The 23,223-nt window shown below is 43.0% G+C and overlaps 3 protein-coding genes across 23 annotated transcripts in view; all 3 read left to right on the forward strand.

Annotated features, from left to right (window-relative positions):
* The window catches only part of LOC125712028 (olfactory receptor 1-like), a 45,507-nt gene extending 32,981 nt beyond the window's left edge, over positions 1-12,526 (forward strand). For 4 of the 8 annotated variants that reach the window (XM_048981636.1, XM_048981637.1, XM_048981635.1 and 1 more), the window contains one exon: positions 11,373-12,526. In XM_048981636.1, the coding sequence (XP_048837593.1) occupies positions 11,409-12,392 (984 nt within the window). In that variant the 5' untranslated portion in view covers positions 11,373-11,408 and the 3' untranslated portion in view covers positions 12,393-12,526. Of the gene's footprint in view, positions 1-10,581; positions 10,665-11,007; positions 11,057-11,372 lie in introns of those variants that run through there. The other 4 variants (XM_048981634.1, XM_048981633.1, XM_048981631.1 and 1 more) reach the window with 2 other exon arrangements.
* Positions 1-12,966, forward strand: part of LOC125712023 (olfactory receptor 1-like) — a 45,176-nt gene extending 32,210 nt beyond the window's left edge. The window contains exon 4 of the transcript XR_007383179.1: positions 12,652-12,966. The gene's annotated coding sequence lies outside the window, so the exon portion shown is untranslated. The remainder of the gene's footprint in view (positions 1-12,651) is intronic.
* LOC125712030 (olfactory receptor 1-like) overlaps positions 1-21,260 on the forward strand; it is a 38,327-nt gene extending 17,067 nt beyond the window's left edge. For 3 of the 14 annotated variants that reach the window (XM_048981648.1, XM_048981645.1, XM_048981647.1), the window contains 2 exons: positions 19,623-19,671; positions 19,987-21,259. In XM_048981648.1, coding sequence (XP_048837605.1) covers positions 20,023-21,006 — 984 coding nt within the window. In that variant the 5' untranslated portion in view covers positions 19,623-19,671; positions 19,987-20,022 and the 3' untranslated portion in view covers positions 21,007-21,259. The other 11 variants (XM_048981650.1, XM_048981652.1, XM_048981640.1 and 8 more) reach the window with 10 other exon arrangements.
* Positions 21,261-23,223: the final 1,963 nt, after the last annotated feature.

The following is a 23,223-nucleotide window of genomic DNA, read 5'->3' on the forward strand; positions in this document are numbered from 1 at the left end:
ACATCAGAGCAACAAAAGGCTATTTCAATATACCTAAAATTTATGGTGATGTCAATTCCTCTACACAAAAAAACATGTTATGTATTTCACTATAACTTTTTTTTCCGAAAAATTCTCAGGATCACGAGAATGACCTATACTTTAATATCTGTTTAATGGTTGCTTTAAAAATTATGATGTACAGATTATTCATTAACAACAAAAACACTACTTGCAAGCTGGAATAGCTGCTCTACCAAGCACTCAGTATTAAAGCTTATGCTCTCAATTTTCCCCATCCATCCATCCATCCATCCATTTTCCAAACCGCTTATCCTATTGGGTCGCGGGGGGTCCGGAGCCTATCCCGGAATCAATGGGCACGAGGCAGGGAACAACCCAGGATGGGGGGCCAGCCCATCGCAGGGCACACTCACACACCATTCACTCACACATGCACACCTACGGGCAATTCAGCAACTCCAATTAGCCTCAGCATGTTTTTGGACTGTGGGGGGAAACCGGAGTACCCGGAGGAAACCCCACGACGACACGGGGAGAACATGCAAACTCCGCACACATGTGACCCAGGCGGAGACTCGAACCCGGGTCCCAGAGGTGTGAGGCGACAGTGCTAACCACTGCACCACCATGCCGCCCCCCAATTTTCCCCAATGTATTGTAATTTCTTTGTTTGGTTATTATTTTCACTAATTACTAATAAATGCATTTTGTCATTTGTTCTTTAAATTTATTCTATTTTTTTGCTTGTATAAGTTTTAATTTATAATTTTTTATATATTTTTTTCAAACATTTAGTTTATTTATAGTTTTGTGATTTGTTTAATTATTTGAAGTTTCCACTTTTGTCTGATGGTTTGGTCAAGCCGGTGTGTCATGTTGTGGGGGTGCAGTCTTGTTGATCAGAATTTGAATTTTAATAGACTTAAAATAATAAAGACTTGATGAACGGACGACAATAAGAAAGGAGCAGATATGGTTATATCCAGTTTAATCCCGTCTCAAAAAATCATAAACCTATTTAGCAGAAGCAGCTGAACTCCCTGATTGGTCCCTAATAAGAACTTCATGCATGGTCCAGTGGTGGTCTGCTCTGAACTGTTAAGGATGAAGTTTGATTGCCGAAGCTTTCTTGAAATCTTCTTTTCTTCAATGGGATGGATTGTGGAACACCAGCAACCACAGTCCCCTGAAAATCTTGTTTCTCAGCAGGGAAATCTATGCATTGTGTGTTGCCTTGGTTCTGTTGTGTGGAAGAAATAATAATAATGCATATCAAGATCCCTTTCAGCAGATTAAGCAAAATGATTAAGTTATACACCACTGTCAGGGTACACGTGTGCCGGACTGGCAGGCTGGCAGGAAGGAGGCAGGGAAGGACGAGGCAGGCAGGCGGAATACGGGGAAAACTGGGGGTTTATTAGCGGGTGTGGTGCGGGCTGGACAAGAAAGCGCGGATCCAGATATGCAGGTAACTGCTGGCTTTAATGGGCAGATCTGAGCAAAGGTATAGACAAGGAGTAGCGATGATCGTGGTCGGTAGACGTAAGCAGGGGTCAGTAGCCAGAGGATCCGTCCTACAAGTAAGCACAGGACACGAACACGAGGGGTAGAGGGAACAGGACGTGCTGGTCTCAGCAGGGACGGCTGGTCAGGTACGGGAGCGGGTCTAGGGAGAGGAAATGGAGCAGGTAAGGAACACAAACTGGGCAGACAGACTCGGTAAGGGAAAGCAGGGAGACGCAAGACAGAGAATCGCTCGGTATGGCTCAAATACATTTGGCTCAATACTTCACACTGTGTTCAGGCCTCTCAGTTCCTTTTGACTGTTTGTTAATTGCTTGTGACGTTGCACAGCTGGTGGGTTCCGCCTGCATGGGCGTGACAGCGGGGAGACCGGGTACACTATGACGAGGAAACATAACGTTGTACTAACATCAATGATGGACAAAAAGCAGGGTAAGACTTGGACTGATATAGAACAAAGACAGGGCAAAACAACAGGATACAGCTGGGCATGGTTAGGGAAGCACATGTGGATAATCAGGGGGGCGTGGCACACACGAGGATCGTACGAGCCGGGCATGACACCACAATTTAGAGCAGTGGTCTTCAATAACGCACAGTATAATATAATATAATAAGCATAATATTTTGTTTCAAAGTTTTATATATAGACCTATGTCATCTGGCATCTGCTCCTCCCAATACCTTGCAAACTGGCTCAGGCAAAAATTATGTATTGTATTGTAGTATAAACATTATGTTACAGGTCAGAGACCTAACTTTACCCAAATGGCAGTTAACATAAGCTGTCATGCTGCCTATAATTTCGATGTAAACGAAAATTATAGGCTACCTATTCTGCTAACTATCTATGAAAGACTTACCGGTAACAGAGTCTTGTTAACGTTTCCATCAGCGGTGAGATCCCTAGTATGGCCAGTGGATGGGACGGCAGTAGGCGTTAGATAAGTTTAACGTGGATCAAGTCACTGGGTGAAAAATGGTCACTGCATACCAACATACAACAACGCCAGAGGGTCCTCTTTCAAGTGTTTGGCTTGATTTCCAGAGCACATACCCATAACTTGTGAAAACTAACTGCAGTTTTCTGTTTATTTTTACAATTGGAAAACGACCCATATTTTATTCTCCGTCAGCTACCAATGTCACGCCCAGCTCGTACGAGCCTCGTGTGTGCCACGCCCCCCTGATTATCCACATGTGCTTCCCTGATCGTACCCAGCTGGAGGTGCGCGAGAACTTTCAACAGCTGGATGAGCTCCGGAAGGAGCAATACGTCGCGCGAACCAGGGACTATTCTCCCGCCGTCCGCCTTTGCGGACAACACGTAGCCTCTCTCCCCGACCGTGACCCGAAAACGGAGGAAGAGGAAGAAGCACGCGATCGCCCCGACGATCGTTCTGGGGGCCTGCGCGTTCGTCCCCGCTTCCCTCCCAGATGGGGAGCAAAGAGGACTCGCTGGCTGTTACCGACGTCACCTTCGCTGCTAAGCTGCCTCCCCGGGCAGCTTTCCCCGTGCGGAGGCCATGCTGGGCCGCCGCGCAGCCTGAGCAGCCGCCTCCGCTGCCTGCTGCAGTTGCCCCATCCAAGGAGCTCCCTCCGCTTTTGCCGGAAGCTCCTGCGCAGCCTGAGCAGCTGCCTCTGCTTGCTGCAGCTTCTTGGCCCGAGGCGCTCCCCCCACATCTGCCTGCTGCATCCGCTGGGATACCTGCTCCGGCTCCCTCCGCGGCTATGATCCTGGCCAAGTGTTTTTTTGCCCTCCAGGATCTGTTTTGGAATGTGAGAGGGGAAGCAGCCTTCAGAGACTCCTCAGAGGCGGCTGAGCTTCTAGAACAGCTGCAGAGGGAGTTTGCCGCTGTCACCCCGGAGTCTCCACTCCAGAGCTTGGTCGTCGCAGAGGAGAGCCTGAGGAGACTGCTCCAATGGAGGAGGTGGCAGGCTTCCTCAGCAGCAGATACAGTGCCTCCCGAGGCGCTCCCTCCGCCTTTGTCACCTGCTGCAGTCCCTGCAGGCGCTACACCTGAGCAGCCGCCTGCGCATCCTGAGAAGGCGCTCCCTCTGCCTGCGCATCCCAAGCAACCGCCTCCGCTGCCCGCATCTCCTGCACAGCCCGAGCAGCCGCCTCCGCTGCCCACATATCCTGTGCAGCTCGAGCAGGCGCTCCCTCTGCCTGCAGCTCCCACGCCCACGCCAGAGGTGCTCCCTCCGCCTCCAGTGACTGTGCGCCCTGGGGCTCCTGTTCCTCGCCCCACTCCTGTCCTTCCTGCCCTAGTCCCCGAGGAGGTCCCGGACTGTTCGACCACCGCTCCTCCCTCCTTGGAGGTAGAGGAGTTGGAATGGGACCCCTCAGGGACCCTCTTAGTGACTCCTCTGCCCTCGCCCCGGCGAGCTCGACCCCCACCAGGGGTCCGTTTGTCTGTGTCCCGTAAGAGGAGAGGATACAGACGCAGGACTGGGGTCCCACCCACCCACCCACCCGGCCGCCTGGCTCGCCCTCCCAAGCCTGCGCTGGGGCTCGGTCGTCGCCTGCGGGTCCTGGCCCTCCTTGTCAGTCGCCTGCGGGCTCCCCGACTGTGGCTCCTCAGTCGCCTGCGGGTCCCCCCACTCCGGCGCGTCGGAGGACGTCGCTGCCTACAGCGGCTCCCCCCCTCTCCTTGCCCTCGCCAGGGTCCCCTCCAGCTCCCTCGTCCCCTTCCCTGGTTCTCCCACCAACTCCCTCCTCAACCCCTCCGTCAGTCCCTCGCCCTGCCTCCTCTGCCGCTGAGAGGTCCCCTCCTGCTCCGGCGTCCCGGCCGTCTGCGGCCCCTCCGACGGCTGCCCGTCGCCCGCTGGGCCTCCCTCGGGCTCCCCTTTGTTCCCCCTCCTTCTCTCCCTGGTCTCCCGTCTTTGTCCCTCCTTCGTCTGCTCCTCGTTCCCTTGTTCCGCCCGTCTCTGCTCCTCGTCCCCCGGTGTTCCCTCCAGTCACTCCTGGTCCTTTTGTTCTGCCTGTTCCCTCTGTGTCTCCCTTCCTGATCTGCATGTCCGCCTTTCCCGTCCTGTGTCAGGTCCTGTCCTATTTCCTGTCTCTGTGCCAGTTCTGTGTTTCAGTCCTGTTCCCTGTGCCCCATTAATGGTTTTGTTCTTCTGTTCCAGGTCCCGTATCCCTCGTCTCGTCCGTCGCCTCCCCTGAGGCATGCCCGGAGAGCGCGCCTTTGGGGGGGGGTTCTGTCATGCCCAGCTCGTACGATCCTCATGTGTGCCACGCCTCCCTGATTATTACAAGGGGGTGTTCTTCAAACGTGTATTAACACGTTATTGGATTTTGTTTCCACAATACTTTACACAATAAAATTGGAACTTGGAACTTAATCACTGAAACATCAAACCCATGTACCGAATTCCAAAACAAAGTCTGCAAAAGCACTTTTTCTGATTTACAATAAATTTTCAATTGTAAACCACACATTTTGCAAAACATTACCCACAATTCTCTACATTAGGCACCCCATTCAAAATGAAAATCTTGTGTTCCTTTGTAAAGCAACGACACCCAAATTTCCAAGCTTTATTTACCAGTTGGTTGCACCCACTCCTCTCAGGTGTAGACACTAGTTGCTTAATATTGTTCACTTAGAAATCAGAGGTTTTAGACTAAATAAAAATGCCATAGATGAGCACTCCTGTTTTGGAGAAAAATGGAGCTCAATGATAAGACAAGAGCTAGAAGTGAAGAAGTGTGAGTAAGAGGACAGTTGTCTCAGATGAGATCTAGGTCACATTGATTGACTATGGTCTTAACCATGCTTTGAGTATGAGGGAGGCTGGGCACAGAGGCTTTCTGAGGCGCCGAAACTACATCTTCAAATGTGCTGAAAGATGCTTCATTACTCAAAGCTTTTCAAAATGGTGAACATGAGTGACAGGTGAAGGTCAAATAAATAAATAGCAGTTCATTTTCACTGTGAGCTTATTGTATCAGAATTCATGCAACTAGGCAAAAATTCAAGTGCTGGGTAACATGAATGTACTGGTTTAAGTCGGGTGGTGTAAGGTGCAAGGTGCTTGTTAATGTTCAACCCATCACATCTTCTTGGACCACGGTGAAAGCTCACATTGTCACAAACGATAAGATTAAATGGGATGCTCTACCTGCTCGTGACCTCTCTGTTCATGTCACAGCAAGAGCATCCCGTTCACCATACTGGAATGTTAGTAGAAGTTCAGTGTTGTATGGCCCAGGAGTAACAAGGTGGTGTGAGGAAAGGCACGGTAAGCAAGACACATTTGCAGAGTCAGGCTCCCGAATCCGGTTTATTAGGAGCAAAGTAAAACTGTGAGTCAACAGTCAGGGTCAATGCTAGAGTAATCCAGAGAGAATCCAAATCAGGAGGCGAATGTTATGATCGGCACAGGGAAGCAGGTAAGGAAGCCGTGGACACAAAGAAGGCTTTATTTGCGGGGGAAGAAACTCTAGAACACACGTAATGCTAATGACAGGACTTGGGAATAACAGCTGATAAACACGAGGAGTCCACACAGGGTAGATGTGGGGGCATGGCATACGGGAGGTTTGGACAAGCGGGTCATGACAGAACCCCCCCCAAAGGCGCAAACACCGGGCGTGCCTATGGGAAGCGAGGAAAGAGACTGGGGACGCGGGACCTAGAAAACAAGAGCAAAACATCAACGGGGCACCAGAAACAAGACAGGCACGCAGAACAGACACAAAGGCAGCAACCTAGACAACAGTCGACAAACAACAGGGAAAGCAAACAGGCACAGAGGCAACAAAAACGGAGACAAAGGGGGAACAGCAATGGGAGGAACGAAAGGGCCAGGCGCAAATGAAGGAGAAACAGGAGGACGAGGAGCAGACACAGGGGGCACAAAAACAGGAAGCAGGAAGGCAAAGGATGGGGGAAATGGGGAGCCAGAGGGAACCCCAGTGGGTGAGAGGCAGAGGCTACAGGGGCAGCAGGCAACCACGAGGTTGGAGTCGAAGGGACCCTCGGCGATGGCAAGGCAGGAGCAGGAAGGGACGATGAAGGGGGTGAGGAGGCAGACGGATGGGCAGTCGAAGGAGGCGAGGAGGTAGACGAAGGAGGCACCAGAGGAGGCAAGGAGGAAGGCGAAGGGGACACTGGCAGAGGAGAGAAGGGAACAGCAGCTGCGGCAGGTAAAGGCGCAGCCACAGCCGGCCCAGGCATAGGTGACTGACGAGTCGGAGCGGGGGAACCTGCAGACAACCGATTAGTCGAAGTGGGGGAAGAATCATCGGAGGAGGACCCGCAGGCGACCGCCGAGCAGGAGTCCGGGGAACTACAGGTGACCGTCAAGCCCCAGCCACAGAGACCAAGGGCGAGACAGTGGGTAAGGTGGGCAGGAACCAACCTCTGCGCAAGTGACCTCTCCCCCTCCTGAATATGGATAGCTAAGGTCCTGGCCGGGGTCTGCCACGTGGGGATAACAGAGCTGGGGTCTGCGCCTTGGTAGCGCAACATCACTGCAAGCCATGAAATCAGACTGATCAATGTTTGGCTTGGTTGGAAGTGACATGTACCTGCTAGGGTCAGCACTACAAGACCCAGAGGTACCTGCAATATTTTCTTCTTCTTGTCTCAATTTTTCTTTTTCTCTCTATTTAATTCTTTTTCAATTCTTGATAATCTTCTAGGGCTGCAAGTTCTTCCTCAACTTTTCCCATACACATTTTCCTTTCACCACGCTGATATGCCAGAAACAATTTGTCCTCTTCTAATTTTATCGTGTCCAAGTTTTTTGGTAATGTATTGTGACCCACCCTACTGTACCTGTGTCTAAGTGTTCCAGAAGAGTCTTCAATTCCTGTGTAGCCTTGCCACCCTTTTCCCTGAAAATCTGAATCAGGGCTTTTAAAAGGTGTGTATATTTATACACACACATTACAAGACGACAAAATGTAGTCCTTTTGATAAGCCAGCAATTAGCCATTGCTATTTAAGTTAAGTTAGATAAATCTTACCTTACAGAGCTGTAACAGTGTATTCCATGTATATTTTTTTTAACCTAGGCGCGGTTTTGTCGCCATAATAGGGACTAACCACTGTAGTTACTTTGATAGCAGAGGTAATTCTAATAATACAAATCCAAAAATAATGTGAACCTTAAAAGCATATTACAACAGTTTTGGCAATACAGACGTATAAAGTTATACTGCCAGGCATAGGGTACAAAAACAATATTCATTAAAATGCACAGCCGACATTGACAATTTCTTAACTTTAATTTAAACATCAAGTCCTGTTCCATAACCATTTTGAAAATTCTTTTTTAAACACTTGGTTTTCCGTAAGTCTAACAACATCTTTTACTTAAGAAACTGCTCAGGTTAAAGTTACCATGTTCTCTCTCTAATGAGCTTACACAACATTTATAATAAATAGGATTTAGCAGCAAACTTGTTTTTCCTTTTTAACAAATCTGGAACCATTGAATGTCCAAGCACCTCATGCACAACCGCTGTCAAAATGGAGGAGTAAGTTGGTAAAACTTGGTAATGGAAAATACTTTGGCACATGCGCAAAGAAATATCCGTCGCATTGCTTTCTTTCGCAGAATGAAGGTTTTCACATTCAAAGACAAAATGTACGGAGGACAAAAGAACACAAAAGAAAAAAATGTAACATACAAGTTGGCATTTTATTGCACTCTTTCGACTATTGATTAGTTTTATTTTTTAGAGTGTAGTCGATGGACAGGGAAGGGGACTAGACAGGTCTCATAGTCTGATGGCAGAAACAGAGTCAGAAAAAAATGGGCAGACAGACAGGTCATAATTTACCAAGAAAGCACTCAAACTCAAGGAAAACCCAAGTAGATCTCACGTCTGGCTAATGTAATATAAAAATCAATAAGCGATTCTCAGTCACAGCTGGGAGGGGGTATGGCCCCAAAAAAGAACCACCAGCGAGTTACGCCACAGACAGAATGGGGTTTCACTGATTTTCCAATGAGGTGTGGTCATAATTACGTGGAGTGTCCATGTGATGTCACTGGGGTTCCCCCAGGCAGGTCTGCAGCAGGTGGTGAATAACCCCATAGCTACTGATGGCAGCACATATGGCCACATATTCACCACGCTGGCCAGGCACTTCTATAATGTTCTATAATTATGTTGCAACCTCTCCTTCTCCTTTTTGCCAGATTGAATCTAGCTTCATCCATTAAGTGATCCATGAAATAAAAAAGGCCGAAGCTGTCCTGGGAGTGCAGTTAGACTCTTTCCAGATGGTGGCATAGAGGAGGACATTTTCCAAATTCCTTTCCATCTCCCACCCATTGCACAGTGTCGTGGTTGAACACAAGAGCACCTTCAGCCAGAGACTCAGAATGATTACTGTAAGTGTACTACTGAACACCACCAGTGACAATACTTCCTCCCAGTGGCCGTCGAACTGTACAACTCCTCTCCTTTCTGCTGAACACTGAGATATAGTTCTTTTCATATCATTTATATTCATACCACTTGCACATCGTATAATATGGTGGATGACATACATTGTACAGTCCTAGTTTTTTGCATATTCTGTATATAATTTTCCAATTGTACATCTGAATATATAATATGTGTAGGGTATACTGTATAATACCTTACTGTATATAATAGTGTATAGTATGTTTTGCATAACATAATACAGCTCATCAATATCATCTCCAGTTTTTTTTTTTTTTTGAAGGACACATACCTGTACAGTTTTAATTTGTTTTTAGCTACATTACTGCACATTTGGTAATTTACTACACTTATTGGTTTATTGTGTTTTACTGTTTTCTTATTGTTTATTGTAATTACATTTTTACCTTAATCACTTAACTGGTTGTTGAGCAAATACAACAAAATAATTTCCCTCGAAGTATCAATAAAGTTTTTCCCATTATGATTCTGATTCTAAAGATGGGGTTTAGTGTTATATCAACTCAGAAAAACTGTATCAAACTCATTTTCATAGCAATGGGTTAGGCTGACTTGAAGCATATAGTGTAATGCAATACTGTGATATAAATTAATTATCGATACAATTTAAAAAAATGAACTTCCAAAGAACTGAGGGGGCCTTGTACCAGTTCTGGAAGGTACTGACTACTGCATAACAGGAACATCCAACAAGACGTGTCATTTTGGAAATACTCTGATTCAGTCATCTAGCCATCAGAGGTAGATAACTGTGTTCACAAGAGGGCACCCTTGGCTGTCAATAGTAATAAGAAATTGAGTGATAAGCCTCTAATCATCTCATCCTTCTCCTTGCTGCCCCTATATATCACTGTTTCAATTCTGGTGCAGTTTATCTCAAAATTTGATCATGTCAAGATCTTCACCCCTACAACATGTCTGTGAAGGTTGACAAAGATCTGGCAAATACTTTTTGAGTTATCCTACAAATGGCATGAAATGTCTAAAACTACCACACTTTATTGCTATGCGGCTCTGCTTCAATTTTTCTCAAAATCTGTTCACTTCCAGGTCATAAGTGTTACATACTGTCAGCCATCTCAGTATATTCTTTCACTATGAAAAGTGCACTTGCATGGACATTAAACTTCTGTAAAGTTTAGTTAAAAAATATCCTTAAAAAATTTCAAAGAAAATATTTCTGTGACGCTCCTGCAAGAATAAAACCTATGTATCCCAAAACCATGAGTAACAAATATATATTTAAACATAAGATGACTTATCTGTGTTGTGATTGTGGGTAGATGGGCAGGCAGGAAGCGGGGAAGGATGAGGCAGGTAGGCAGGAGTGCGGGATACGAGGGTTTATTAGACAGGGCAAACGGCGTTGAACGGATCTGGGGAATATGGACTTAGACGCGGACTAAATACACAAGACAAGCCGAAATAACAGGAAATGACTGGGCACAATTGGGGAAACCCACGTGGATGATCAGGGGGTGTGGCACACATGAGGACTGGACGTGCAGGTCATAACAATCTGTTACAAGCAGCTGACGGTTTCTATGGGCCAGAGATGAAAGTCAGGTGACTTAATAGTCAGAGGACCTATAAAGAGCAGAACGATTTCCTAGATCCTCAGTCTGTTTGGACAGAAATACAGAAAGCATTACGACAGTCACATTTTCTTTTGTAAAAACCCTACAGATACCATTCACACAGAAAGGTAAGTTTGTTCTTAAAGAGATCTGTCAGCAAGTATCTTGCAGACCTTCTGATAGAAAATGTTTCCCTTTTCATTATAATAATTCACTGAATTTAAAAAACGATTTCATGTGGTCTTTGATATATTATTTTGAATGCATACATTTATTTATTTAATTATTTCTAGCAGTGGACACTTGAAGTATGTGTCTGCTGTAATACAGATATTTTAGCTGAAATTTGTAATTTTTAAATCTGTATTATTCTAGAAATTAAAGACACAATGTTGACAGGCAGATTGTCAGGTTGACAAATCCAGATAAATACTATGACAGTTAATATTGTTTTTATATTTGAAAAAACAGGAATTTTCGCTGGGGAGGCACATTGGCTCGCTTCCCTCACACTTCCAAGGTGGGACAATTTCCATGCTCTCCTCGTGTTGCATGATTTTCTTCTGCTATTCCAGTCTGCTACCGCACTCCAGGAGGATATTTGATATCTGTAAATTGCCCATAGTATATGGTGATGTGTATTCTGTGTGTGTGTGTGCCTGGTAATGCACCGAGGGCCATCCCAAGTGCTCCCATGCCTTATGCCCTGAGCTGCCGGCGATAGGCTCCAAGCCCCTAGTGACCCTGCACTGGATAAGCGGCTGGGATACAGGTGGATGGATTATCTGTAGAGCAACCCGCAAGTTTAAGAAGGTAAACATGTTTTCCTTTTTCAGGTTAAACAAGACTGAAACCAACAACTTTGAGAAAACATGGGAGACACATTAAACCAAAATGCAACTGCAAACTCTTTCGTGCGTCCTCAGTATTTTTTCATCACTGGTTTTTCTAACATACCTCATGCTCAGTACTACTTCATATTCTTGTGTTTGGTTTATGTGGTCACTGTCTTGGGGAACTCCTGTGTCACACTCATTATTTATGTAGACCGTTCTCTTCACACCCCAAAATATATGGCTATTTTTACATTAGCTGTAGCTGACTTGGGAGAGAGTACTGCTGTTCTTCCCAATGTGATTAATGTCTGTCTTTTAAATATACATCAAATAACATATGAGGCCTGTGTGTCTAACATGTTTTTTATATATTTTTTTAGTTCAGTGCAATCTGTCATGCTTACTGTTCTGGCATATGACAGGTTTGTAGCAATTTGCTTCCCACTGAGATACCACAGCATTGTCACAAACACAACAATGGGCATTATTCTCACTGTGGGATGCATATTTAATGTTGTGTTTGTAATGAGTGCAGTGCTATTGGTTACTAGGCTGTCTTTCTGTAAATCCATAGTGATTGACAGCTATTTCTGTGACCATGGGCCTCTATACAGAATGGCTTGCAATGATAACCTGCCGAATTATACAATGGCAAAATTATTCACAATATTATATTTTCTTCTACCATTGTCTCTGATTTGTTTATCTTATGTATGTATTTTGTTGGCGCTGTTTAAAATTGCATCATGGGAAGGACGTCTAAAAGCCTTAAAGACCTGTTTTTCCCACCTAATATTAGTATCAGCATATTATTTTCCAATATTGGGCATTTACATAGGTGCAATGGCCGGTTCTGTCCACCGCAATGCAAGGATCATTAATATATCGCTTTCATATGCCATTCCTGCCATGCTGAACCCCATTGTGTATTCTCTGAATACTGCGGAGATCAAGGACTTTGTAAAAAGAAGTTTCAGAAGAAAAAAATACAAAAACACAGTAACTGGAACAAATAATTAGTCAACTGACTGGTTTTAGATATTAATAAATCTATATATCATTAATAACTGTCTTGGCTTACTTTTTTTCTAGATTTTTGTCATACATTATTAACAATTTCTGTAAAGGTGGCTTTTAGTAAGAGATTTCTAAATGAATGTTATAGAAAAAAAATTAGAAAAAAATACAAGAGCATGATAGTAACTACGGCAAACAATAAGTGACAAATAATCAACTAATCAACAAGTGGTTCAGAGACATTAACATGAAATTAATTCAGGTTTATTTGTTATGTACAGTCTAGAAAGATAGGTTAGTTATTCCTGCGTTGGAGACTTCAAAATGAATGTTAAATTGTTTAAAGAATGTTATTGTTAAACAATAAATTACTGTGTGTATATATACTTCAGGGCTGTGAATGCGTTAAAAAATATAACCAATTAATCGAAGAGTTTTCTGAGATGTGAAAAAAATGACAAAACTAATAAAAACTGAGCAAAAATTGGCATCAAATTAACTGTTTAGTGTTTTATTACATGCAATAAACTTGAAGCATTTAAAAGCTGTTTGTGTTTTTGTTACTGAGTTTTGGCTACATATTTGGGGAAAATGGTTAAAAAATAGCATTACATCAGAGCAACAAAAGGCTATTTCAATATACCTAAAATTTATGGTGATGTCAATTCCTCTACACAAAAAAACATGTTATGTATTTCACTATAACTTTTTTTTTATTTGAACAATTCTCAGGATCACGAGAATGACCTATACTTTAATATCTGTTTAATGGTTGCATTAAAAATTATGATGTACAGATTATTCATTTACAACAAAAATACTACTTGCAAGCTGTGATGGCTTTTCCCCAATGTATTGTAATTTCTTTATTGTTTGGTTATTATTTTCACTAATTACTAATAAATGCATTTTGTCATTTGTTGTTAGAATTTATTCTAATTTTTTCTATTTTTTCTAATAAGTTTCTTGATGAAGATTTAGATTTTACAAAATATTCTTTGCAGTATCATTTATGGTGTACACATTAAGTTATGGTTTATTTTGTTTTAGTTACCTTTTGTTTGCTGCCTGGGAAAGGCCTGGTTGGGGGGTGTAAAATTTGTCATTAGGGTAAATATTGAGTCATCTGAGAAATAGGATATTGGATTCCTTAATGTTTAGGTTCATTTTTTATATTTTTTCTAACATTTAGTTTATTTATAGTTTTGTGATTTGTTTAATTATTTGATGTTTCCACTTTTGTCTGATGGTTTGGTCAAGCCGGTGTGTCATGTTGTGGGGGTGCAGTCTTGTTGATCAGAATCTGAATTTTAATAGACTTAAAATAATAAAGACTTGATGAACGGACGACAATAAGAAAGGAGCAGATATGGTTATATCCAGTTTAATCCCGACTCAAAAAATCATAAACCTATTTAGCAGAAGCAGCTGAACTCCCTGATTGGTCCCTAATAAGAACTTCATGCATGGTCCAGTGGTGGTCTGCTCTGGACTGGTAAGGATGAAGTTTGATTGCCGAAGCTTTCTTGAAATCTTCTTTTCTTCAATGGGATGGATTGTGGAACACCAGCAACCACAGTCTCCTTAAAAGCTTTGTTTCTCAACAGGGAAATCTATGCATTGTGTGTTGCCTTGGTTCTGTTGTGTGGAAGAAATAATAATAATGCATATCAAGATCCCTTTCAGCAAAATAAGCAAAATGCTTAAGTTATACACCACAATTTAGAGTATTGGTCTTCAATAACACACAGCCAGTTATGTCATCCCTGTTTATGTAAAATACAAAAATATAATATTTTGTTTCAAAGTTTTATTTGCAATGAATTTCAGAACCTTATAGGCAGATATTTCTTAATGAAATATTACAAATCTCAGTAAATAGACCTATATCATCTGATATCTGCTCCTCCCAATGCCTTGCAAAATGGGTCAGGCAAAAATTATGTACTATATTGTAGTATAAAAATGATGTTACAGGTCAGAGACCTAACTTTGCTCAAATAGCAGTTAACATAAGCTGTCATGTTGGCTATAACTTTGATGTAAACGAAAGTTATTGTCATGCCTCGTTCCTCTGCTCCTTCTGTGTGCCATGTCCCCTCATCTACCTCATGTGGAATCGCCATATTTCTTGTTGATGGCATTAGTCCAACGTATTTAAGTCTGCATTTGGTATGTGTTCCCGCTTCCGGTCATAAACTTTGTCCTTTGATGTATCGTGTTTCTCTTTCCCGGCTCATGTGCTGCTTCCCCGCTCCCTACCTGAGCGAACCAGGACAGAATGACTGGACTCCGCCAAGAAAAGATACCTCATTTGACTGAGGCTGAATACCCTGAATACTGAATTTATTGGCTGCAACAGCCCATGGTCCAGTAGGACCCTGCGGCTCTCGCCCTGGCTACTCACTCGGGGGACATTCTGGAGATGTTTCCATCCTAGGACGAGCACCTTGACAAAGAGGTGCGCGATTATATATGGTGGAAGAGGGGAGCTCCTCCGCCACAGAGTCCATGATGTGGCGGGTGGCCATCGACAGCGGACTACCCTATGGTCCCCTGTCTGAGTTACCAGAAATGCCTGAGACTCCGCCAGAAGCAGCAAGACAGAAGAAGCGGAAAAGCTGTAGATGGAAGGACGCACCGGACGTCCTCCTGGGATCCATCATGGTTTCTGCTGCCTCCCCTGCAGCAAGTCAGGAGTAGCCCCTCCCGATTCTTAATCCGGCGGTGTTCGCACCTGACATCACTGCCGCTGTTTGGCTTCCAGCGCCGGCAGCTCGCCCCTTTCTCAGGATGCGTCTGGCTATTAAAGGGACCAGGTCTATTGGAGATGCCATCCCGCGGGTCCCCAACTTCCCAAAAGCTCACTGCTGAGGTATAAACCCTGGCTCCACCTCCAAGGTTCCTGCGCTGACGGTTCCTGCTGCATCCCCCGAGGTTCCTACTGTGCCCCCTGATGTTCCTGCTCCACCCCCCGAAGCTGCTACTCCGGCAGTTCCTACTCCGCCCCCCAAGGTTTCTAACCCTTCAGCTCCAGCCCCCCCAGTTCCTGCTCTAGCCCTCATGCCCCCGGCTCCCATCCCCGAGGAGGTCCCTGATCCCCCAGACCCTGCACCCATGCCCCAGTGCTTGTCCCCCAGGAGGTCCCAGATCCCAGGACCCTGTTCCTGTGCCCCCGGCTCCCATGGCCCCAGTCCCTTTCCCCGAGGAGGTGCTGACTGTATGTCCTTAGTGGAGATGGAGGAGGAGCTCAAATGGGACCCCTTGGAGACTTCCCCTGTGACTCCCTCTGGAGTGACTCCTTCACCCCAGCATGGCAGATCCCCGCCTCTTGGTCTCCCGGAAAAGGGAGAGGACACCTGCGCTGGGGTCGGGTCCCACCCGCGCTGCCCCTGGCTTGCCTTCGGTCCCCCTAGCTTTGAGTCCTCCAGCTCCTGCTCGGTGGTCATCTGGGGTCCCCCTGGCTCCTGCTCGCTAATCACCTACAGGTCCACCTCCAGTACCTCGTCGGCCGGCTGCAGTTTCTCGTCCGATGCCTCGTCGGTCGCCTGTGGTTCCCCCGGCCCCGACTCGTCGGTTGCCTTCGCCGGTCAGTTCGGCGGCTTCTCCTCCCTCTTCACCTCGCCTCCTCACAGGGCCCTGATGACAACTGTCGATACTGATACAGATTCCGGTATAATACATGTTTTTACTTTATTATTAGCATAATTTTGGTTGGAATTGTGTTGTTTGTCAGTAAGGTTATATCACAGAATAAATAAACGACTATGTACATATTAGAACAGCAAACAGAACTACATTGAACTTAAAGACATCCCAAAGGAATTTATTTATGTCACACTTCACAAACAGGTAGCAGCACCAGCTGTAAAATTGTGTAAATATCAAAAACACACTTAGAATCATTTAAATAGTTCCAGCATTATGTCAGTTGTAAAAAATGAAGTGCAAAACTAATACTTATACTAAATAACCTTAAATTCTCAATTTAAAAACAATAAGCCTTGACACATTCAACAGGTCAAGCAACATGCCAACCGAAGCAACAACTGAATAAGACATAAAGTGCAAAACTGAAAAAAATACATATCCTCATGGTCAAAAAAACTTTCAGTAAAAAAAAAAAACAACCCATAAAATCTGAAAAGAATCAAATCTGCCAATCGATTTTTGCACCAAATCTAGGGCATTAAACACTTTTATTAAGAAACCTTTGCAGGCACTCTCATCCAGAACTCAGGCACGCCACAGGGGTATGTCCTTAGTCCCCTCCTCTATTCCCTTTTCACTTTCAACTGTTCTCCCATTCACACCAGCAACACCATTATCATATTTGCTGACGACACCACCATTGTAGGACAATTGACAACAACGACGAATCAGCCTACAGGGAGGAGGTCCAGCAGCTGAAGCAATGATGTGACAGCAACTTGTAACAGAATGATGTGACAAGCAGGTTGAGCACTCTGCCCTCTACATTAATTGAGAGGTAGAGAGGGTGGAGAGCTTCAAGTTCCTAGGGGTCCACATCTCTGCCGACCTTACCTGGTCCACAAACAACTCTCACCAGGTGGGGAAGGCACAACAAAGAATGTACTTCCTCAGGAAGATGCGTCAGGCCCACCTCTCCAAAAAGCTGCTAACCAGTTTTTACCGCTTGACCATCAACAGCCTCCTGATGTACTGCTGCACAGTGTGGTTCAGAAGCTGCACTGACGAAGACAGGAAGAACCTGTAGTGGGTGGTAAGGGCGGCAGAGCGGGTAATCGGAATGGCACTACCTCCCCTCAAGGACATTTACTCTGGCAGACTCCACCGGAGAGCCAGTAAAATCATCGAAGACTCCTCACATCCTGGACAATATCTTTTCTCCTCCCTCCCCTCTGGCAGACGCTACAGGTCAATCAGAGCAGGAACAAAAAGACTTATGAAAATCTTTTACCCACAGGCAGTCAAATGTGCCCATCCCCCACCCCCTGAATGACTGTCTTCTATACAGACTAACATACTGCACTCATTGCACTAAGATACTCATTCTATAATAGGATGACTGTCTCTCTTTTTGTATGTTCTTATTTCTTTTATTTATTACTCTTATGCTGTAAACAGAGAGCTGCTAAACTGTTTTTCACTATTTCTGTAATAGTGACAATAAAGATCTATTGTATCTTATGTTGCCCTGCTTCCCTGATAGTCATGCCATGACCTAGAACATGATCTATGATTGTTGCCCTAATTTCATTCAAAATTACAGCTCTTCATCATGGTCTTCCTCATTGTCCACCCCCTCTGACACGCAACCCTCTTCCTCTTCTGTTGTAAGGGTCTATTGCTTACTTCACTCATGCCACTTGCTTTTGACTTGTCTTATATCCTGTTTATTGATTGGGTTCCATATATCACAGATTGGACACATGTGCTCAGTTTTGAGTGGTAGTGTGTTAATGATGAAAACAGGGTGTTAGTTGTGTGTCATTTTGGACTCTGTGTGTGCCATTCTGGCTCCAAGTGTGTTTATAGTTTTACTAAACCGAAGATTCAGATTTGCAAACAGTGTACAAGGTTTTGCCAACTGTGGGATTGGTTTATTGGATTGGATAAAGGAGTTCTGATGGTTTTTTAAATGGGGGTTAGTATTTTAGCAATTCAGAAAAACTCTTACAAACTCATTTTCATGGCAATGGGTTAGGCTGACTTGTAGCATATAGTATAATGCAATACTGTGATATTAATTAATTATCAATGCAATAAAAAATGAACTTCCAAAGAACTGAGGGGGCCTTGGACCACTTTTGGAAGGTACTGACTACTGCATAACAGGAACATCCAACAAGACGTGTCATTTTGGAAATACCCCGATTCAGTCATCTAGCCATCAGAGGTAGATAACTGTGTTCACAAGAGGGCACCTTTGGCTGTCAGTAGTAATAAGAAATAGAGTGATAAGCCTCCAATCATCTCATCCTTCCCTATATATCACTGTTTGAATTCTGGTGCAGTTTATCTCAAAATTTGATCATGTTAAGATCTTCACCCCTACAACATGTCTGTGAAGGTTGACAAAGATCTGGCAAATACTTTTTGCGTTATCGTACTAATGGCACAAAATGTCTAAAACTACCACACTTTATTCCTATGCGGCTCTGCTTCAATTTTTCTCAAGATCTGTTCACTTCCAGGTCATAAGTGTTACATACTGTCAGCCATCTCAGTATATTCTTTATATGAAAAGTGCACTTGCATGGACATTAAACTTCTGTAAAAGTTTAGTTAAAAAATATCCTTAAAAAATTTCCAAGAAAATATTTGTATGACGCTTCTGCAAGAATAAAAGCTATGTATCCCAAAACCATGAGTAACAAATATATATTTAAAGATAGGATGACTTATCTGTGTTGTGATTGCGGGTAGATGGGCAGGCAGGAAGCAGGGAAGGATGAGGCAGGTAGGCAGGATTACAGGATACAAGGGTTTTTTAGACAGGGCAGACGGCGACGAACATCATTGACGGATCTGGGGAATACGGACTTAGACGCGGACTAAATACACAAGACAAGCCGAAATAACAGGAAATGACTGGGCACAATTGGGGAAACCCACGTGGATGATCAGGGGGTGCGGCACACATGAGGACTGGACGTGCAAGTCATAACAATCTGTTACAAGCAGCTGACGGTTTCTATGGGCCAGAGATGAAAGTCAGGTGACTTAATAGTCAGAGGACCTATAAAGAGCAGAACGATTTCCTAAATCCTCAGTCTGTTTGGACAGAAATACAGAAAGCATTACGACAGTCACATTTTCTTTTGTAAAAACCCTACAGATACCATTCACACAGAAAGGTAAGTTTATTCTTAAAGAGATCTGTCAGGAAGTATCTTGCTGACCTTCTGATGCAAATTGTTTCCCTTTTCATTATAATAATTCACTGAATTTTAAAAACGATTGCATGTGGTCTTCGACATGGATGGAATATGATATAAATGTTTGTTTTGAATGCATACATTTATTTATTTATTTATTTTCCAGGACAGCATTTCTAGCAGTGGGCAGTGGGTCAAGTATGTGTCTGCTGTAATACAGGTATTGGATATTTAGCTGAAATTTGTCATTTTAAAATCTGTATTATTCTAGAAATTAAAGGCACATTAATGTCGACAAGCAGATTGTCAGGTTGACAAATCCAGATAATTACTATGACAGTTAATATTGTTTTTGTATTTGAAAAAACAGGAATTTTCGCTGGGGAGGCACATTGGCTCGCTTCCCTCACAGTTCCAAGGTGGGACAATTTCATGCTCTCCTCGTGTTGCATGATTTTCTTCTGCTATTCCAGTCTGCTACCGCACTCCAGGACGATATTTAATATCTGTAAATTGCCCATAGTATATGGTGATGTGTATTCTGTGTGTGTGTGTGCCTGGTAATGCACCGAGGGCCATCCCAAGTGCTCCCATGCCTTATGCCCTGAGCTGCCGGCGATAGGCTCCAAGCCCCTAGTGACCCTGCACTGGATAAGCGGCTGGGATACAGATGGATGGATTATCTGTAGAGCAACCCGCAAGTTTAAGAAGGTAAACATGTTTTCCTTTTTCAGGTTAAACAAGACTGAAACCAACAACCTTGAGAAAACATGGGCGACACATTAAACCAAAATGCAACTGCAAACTCTTTCGTGCGTCCTCAGTATTTTTTCATCACTGGTTTTTCTAACATACCTCATGCTCAGTACTACTTCATATTCTTGTGTTTGATTTATGTGGTCACTGTCTTGGGGAACTCCTTTGTCACACTCATTATTTATGTAGACCGTTCTCTTCACACCCCAAAATATATGGCTATTTTTACATTAGCTGTAGCTGACTTGGGAGAGAGTACTGCTGTTTTTCCTAATGTGATTAATGTCTGCCTGTTAAATATACATCAAATAACGTATGAAGCCTGCATGTCTAACATGATTTTTATATATTTTTTTAGTTCAGTGCAATCTGTCATGCTTACTGTTCTAGCATATGACCGGTTTGTAGCAATTTGCTTCCCACTGAGATACCACAGCATTGTCACAAACACAACAATGGGCATTATTCTCACTGTGGGATGCATATTTAATGTTGTGTTTGTAATGAGTGCAGTGCTATTGGTTACTAGGCTGTCTTTCTGTAAATCCATAGTGATTGACAGCTATTTCTGTGACCATGGGCCTCTATACAGACTGGCCTGCAATGACAATATGCCAAACTATATAATGGTAATGTTATTCACAGTGTTACATTTTTTTCTACCATTGTCTCTGATTTGTTTATCTTATGTATGTATTTTGTTGGCGCTGTTTAAAATTGCATCATGGGAAGGACGTCTAAAAGCCTTAAAGACCTGTTTTTCCCACCTAATTTTAGTATCAGCATTTTATTTTCCAATATTGGGCATTTACATAGGTGCAATGGCCGGTTCTGTCCAACGAAATGCAAGGATCATTAATATATCGCTTTCATATGCCATTCCTGCCATGCTGAACCCCATTGTGTATTCTCTGAACACTGCTGAGATAAAGGACTTTGTAAAAAGAAGTTTCAGAAGAAAAAAATACAAAAACACAGTAACTGGAACAAATAATTAGTCAACTGACTGGTTTTAGATATTAATAAATCTATATATCATTAATAACTGTGTTGGCTTACTTTTTTTCTAGATTTTTGTCATACATTATTAACAATTTCTGTAAAGGTGGATTTTAGAAAGAGATTTCAAAATGTATGTAAATTTGTTAAATGAATGTTATAACAAATGTCATAGCTTTTAACTATTCTTTAAATTGTGACACACGTTTTTTGGTAGGTCTAAAAATTAACACAGATTAGCTTGTAGAAAAATAAAATGGTTTTAAAACACTGGTCTGAGTATGATTTTTGTGTGTTCTTTAAGCAAAAATGCTGTCCATAAATATGAAAAGTATATTTTTGAGAAATATACTATGAAAAATGTCTTATTCATCCATCTACATATTTTACATACCGTTTTAGAGTATTCAGAGGAAAGCAGTGTGGACACAGAGAAAATATGAAAACTCTTCAGGAAAAATGTCTCTATGTCTTATGTAGTACAAAAATGCAGTTGTTCATTAGGTACATCAATATTGCTGTTTAACTGCTTCAGCCTTGGTTGGGAAAAACATATTGATATTCTGACCTTATCCTTGTGACTATGTAACATTCCAGTTAAATGAAATTATCTATAACCACTTAACCTGTTCAGGGTTGCCGGAGGACCTGAACCCTATCAGGCATCAGGAACTACAAGGCTGCCTTACAGTCTGTGTGGCATGCCATTCCATCATAGGGCACCTAAGAGACTAATCTACACACACTTCGGCCATTTAGAGATACTAATTATCTTAACGTCTTTATTTTATGGATATTTCGGTGTCATTAAATAAAAATATCAGTGTTTCTTTTTTTTCAACTACCAACATTTCCTTCAGGACTACATCTTGTATTCAGTATTGGGCTGCAGTATGTATTTGTGTATAAAAAGTGCATTGGTAAATATTGAACGTTTCCTGACATCTAGTGGTAGAAGTAGGAGTAGCATCTATTTAACCGTAGGATTTATTTACATTTTCTTTGCAGAGGCCTTTGTGAGGCGTATAATAAGTACATAGTTGTTGAGGAGCCAACTTTGGTACAAATGCTGCTTGGCAAATATAAGCAAAGTGTATTAGTGTAAAACAAGTATTTTGAGGCTGTGCTAAGAGTTTGGACCCGGTTACAGAGGGCGATTACAGGGAACAAGAGGAGGCGCACTAGTGCTAGCAGCACAGATTTATACACACAACATAAAAGGGTACAATGGTGATGTGCAATAATAACATTCATAATAACAGTAAGATGACAGAGACACCAGGCTCTACACATTGCAGATGGGGTTACCAGACATTATACTGTACAGTTGGTCTGTTTGAATGTAATATACTGTTCATGTACAGTAAGGTACTTTAATGGAACTAAATCCAAAAGCAGTCTCTGCCAGCCTTTAGCAGTTGGTACTTTATTTATTTACGTCATTAATCAGCAAATAAACAAACTGCTCCTCCTTGCAGCATAAGTAAGAATGCAGTATTATCTCTTGTTTTGTGATGCCACATACAGTGCCTGTAGAAAGTACACATCCCCTGTTGAAGCACCAAGTTTTTGTGATAAATTGAGACCACGATGAATCATTTAATAACTTTTTCACCTTTAATGTGACCTATAACATGTATAATTCAATTGAAAAACAAAAATATCTGTAAGTATGCACCCCCTTAAACTAATACTTTGTTGAAACACCTTTTGATTTAATTACAGCTTGACTTCACTCTTCTTGGGTAGGAGTCTATCAGCATCACACATCTTGACTTGGCAATATTTGCCCAGTCCTCCTTGCAAAAATGTTCCAATCTATCAGATTGTGAGGGCATCTCCTGTCACGGCCTTCTTCAGGAAACCCCACAGATTTTCAATTGGATTTATGTCTGGGGTCTGACTGGGCTATTCCAAAACTTTCATTTTCTTCTGATGAAGCCATTCTTTTCTTGATTTGGTTGTATGCTTGGGGTCATTGTCATGTTGAAAGGTAAAATTTATACACTGTATATTTCACCAGGATCATTCACACCCCACCCCCCCTACACACTTGTGTACATATCTCTGTACATTTGTACATATCTCTGTTAATTTTTTTCTTGTAAATTTTTTATATTTTTAATTTTGTATATAGACAACTGACCTACCTGTTCTGTTCATCTATATTCCTTTTGTATAAGAGCTCTGTAACACTTAAATTTCTCCTTCGTGGG

Source organism: Brienomyrus brachyistius, chromosome 17, assembly GCF_023856365.1.
Source record: "Brienomyrus brachyistius isolate T26 chromosome 17, BBRACH_0.4, whole genome shotgun sequence".
In the NCBI taxonomy this organism is placed as follows: Eukaryota; Metazoa; Chordata; class Actinopteri; order Osteoglossiformes; family Mormyridae; genus Brienomyrus; species Brienomyrus brachyistius.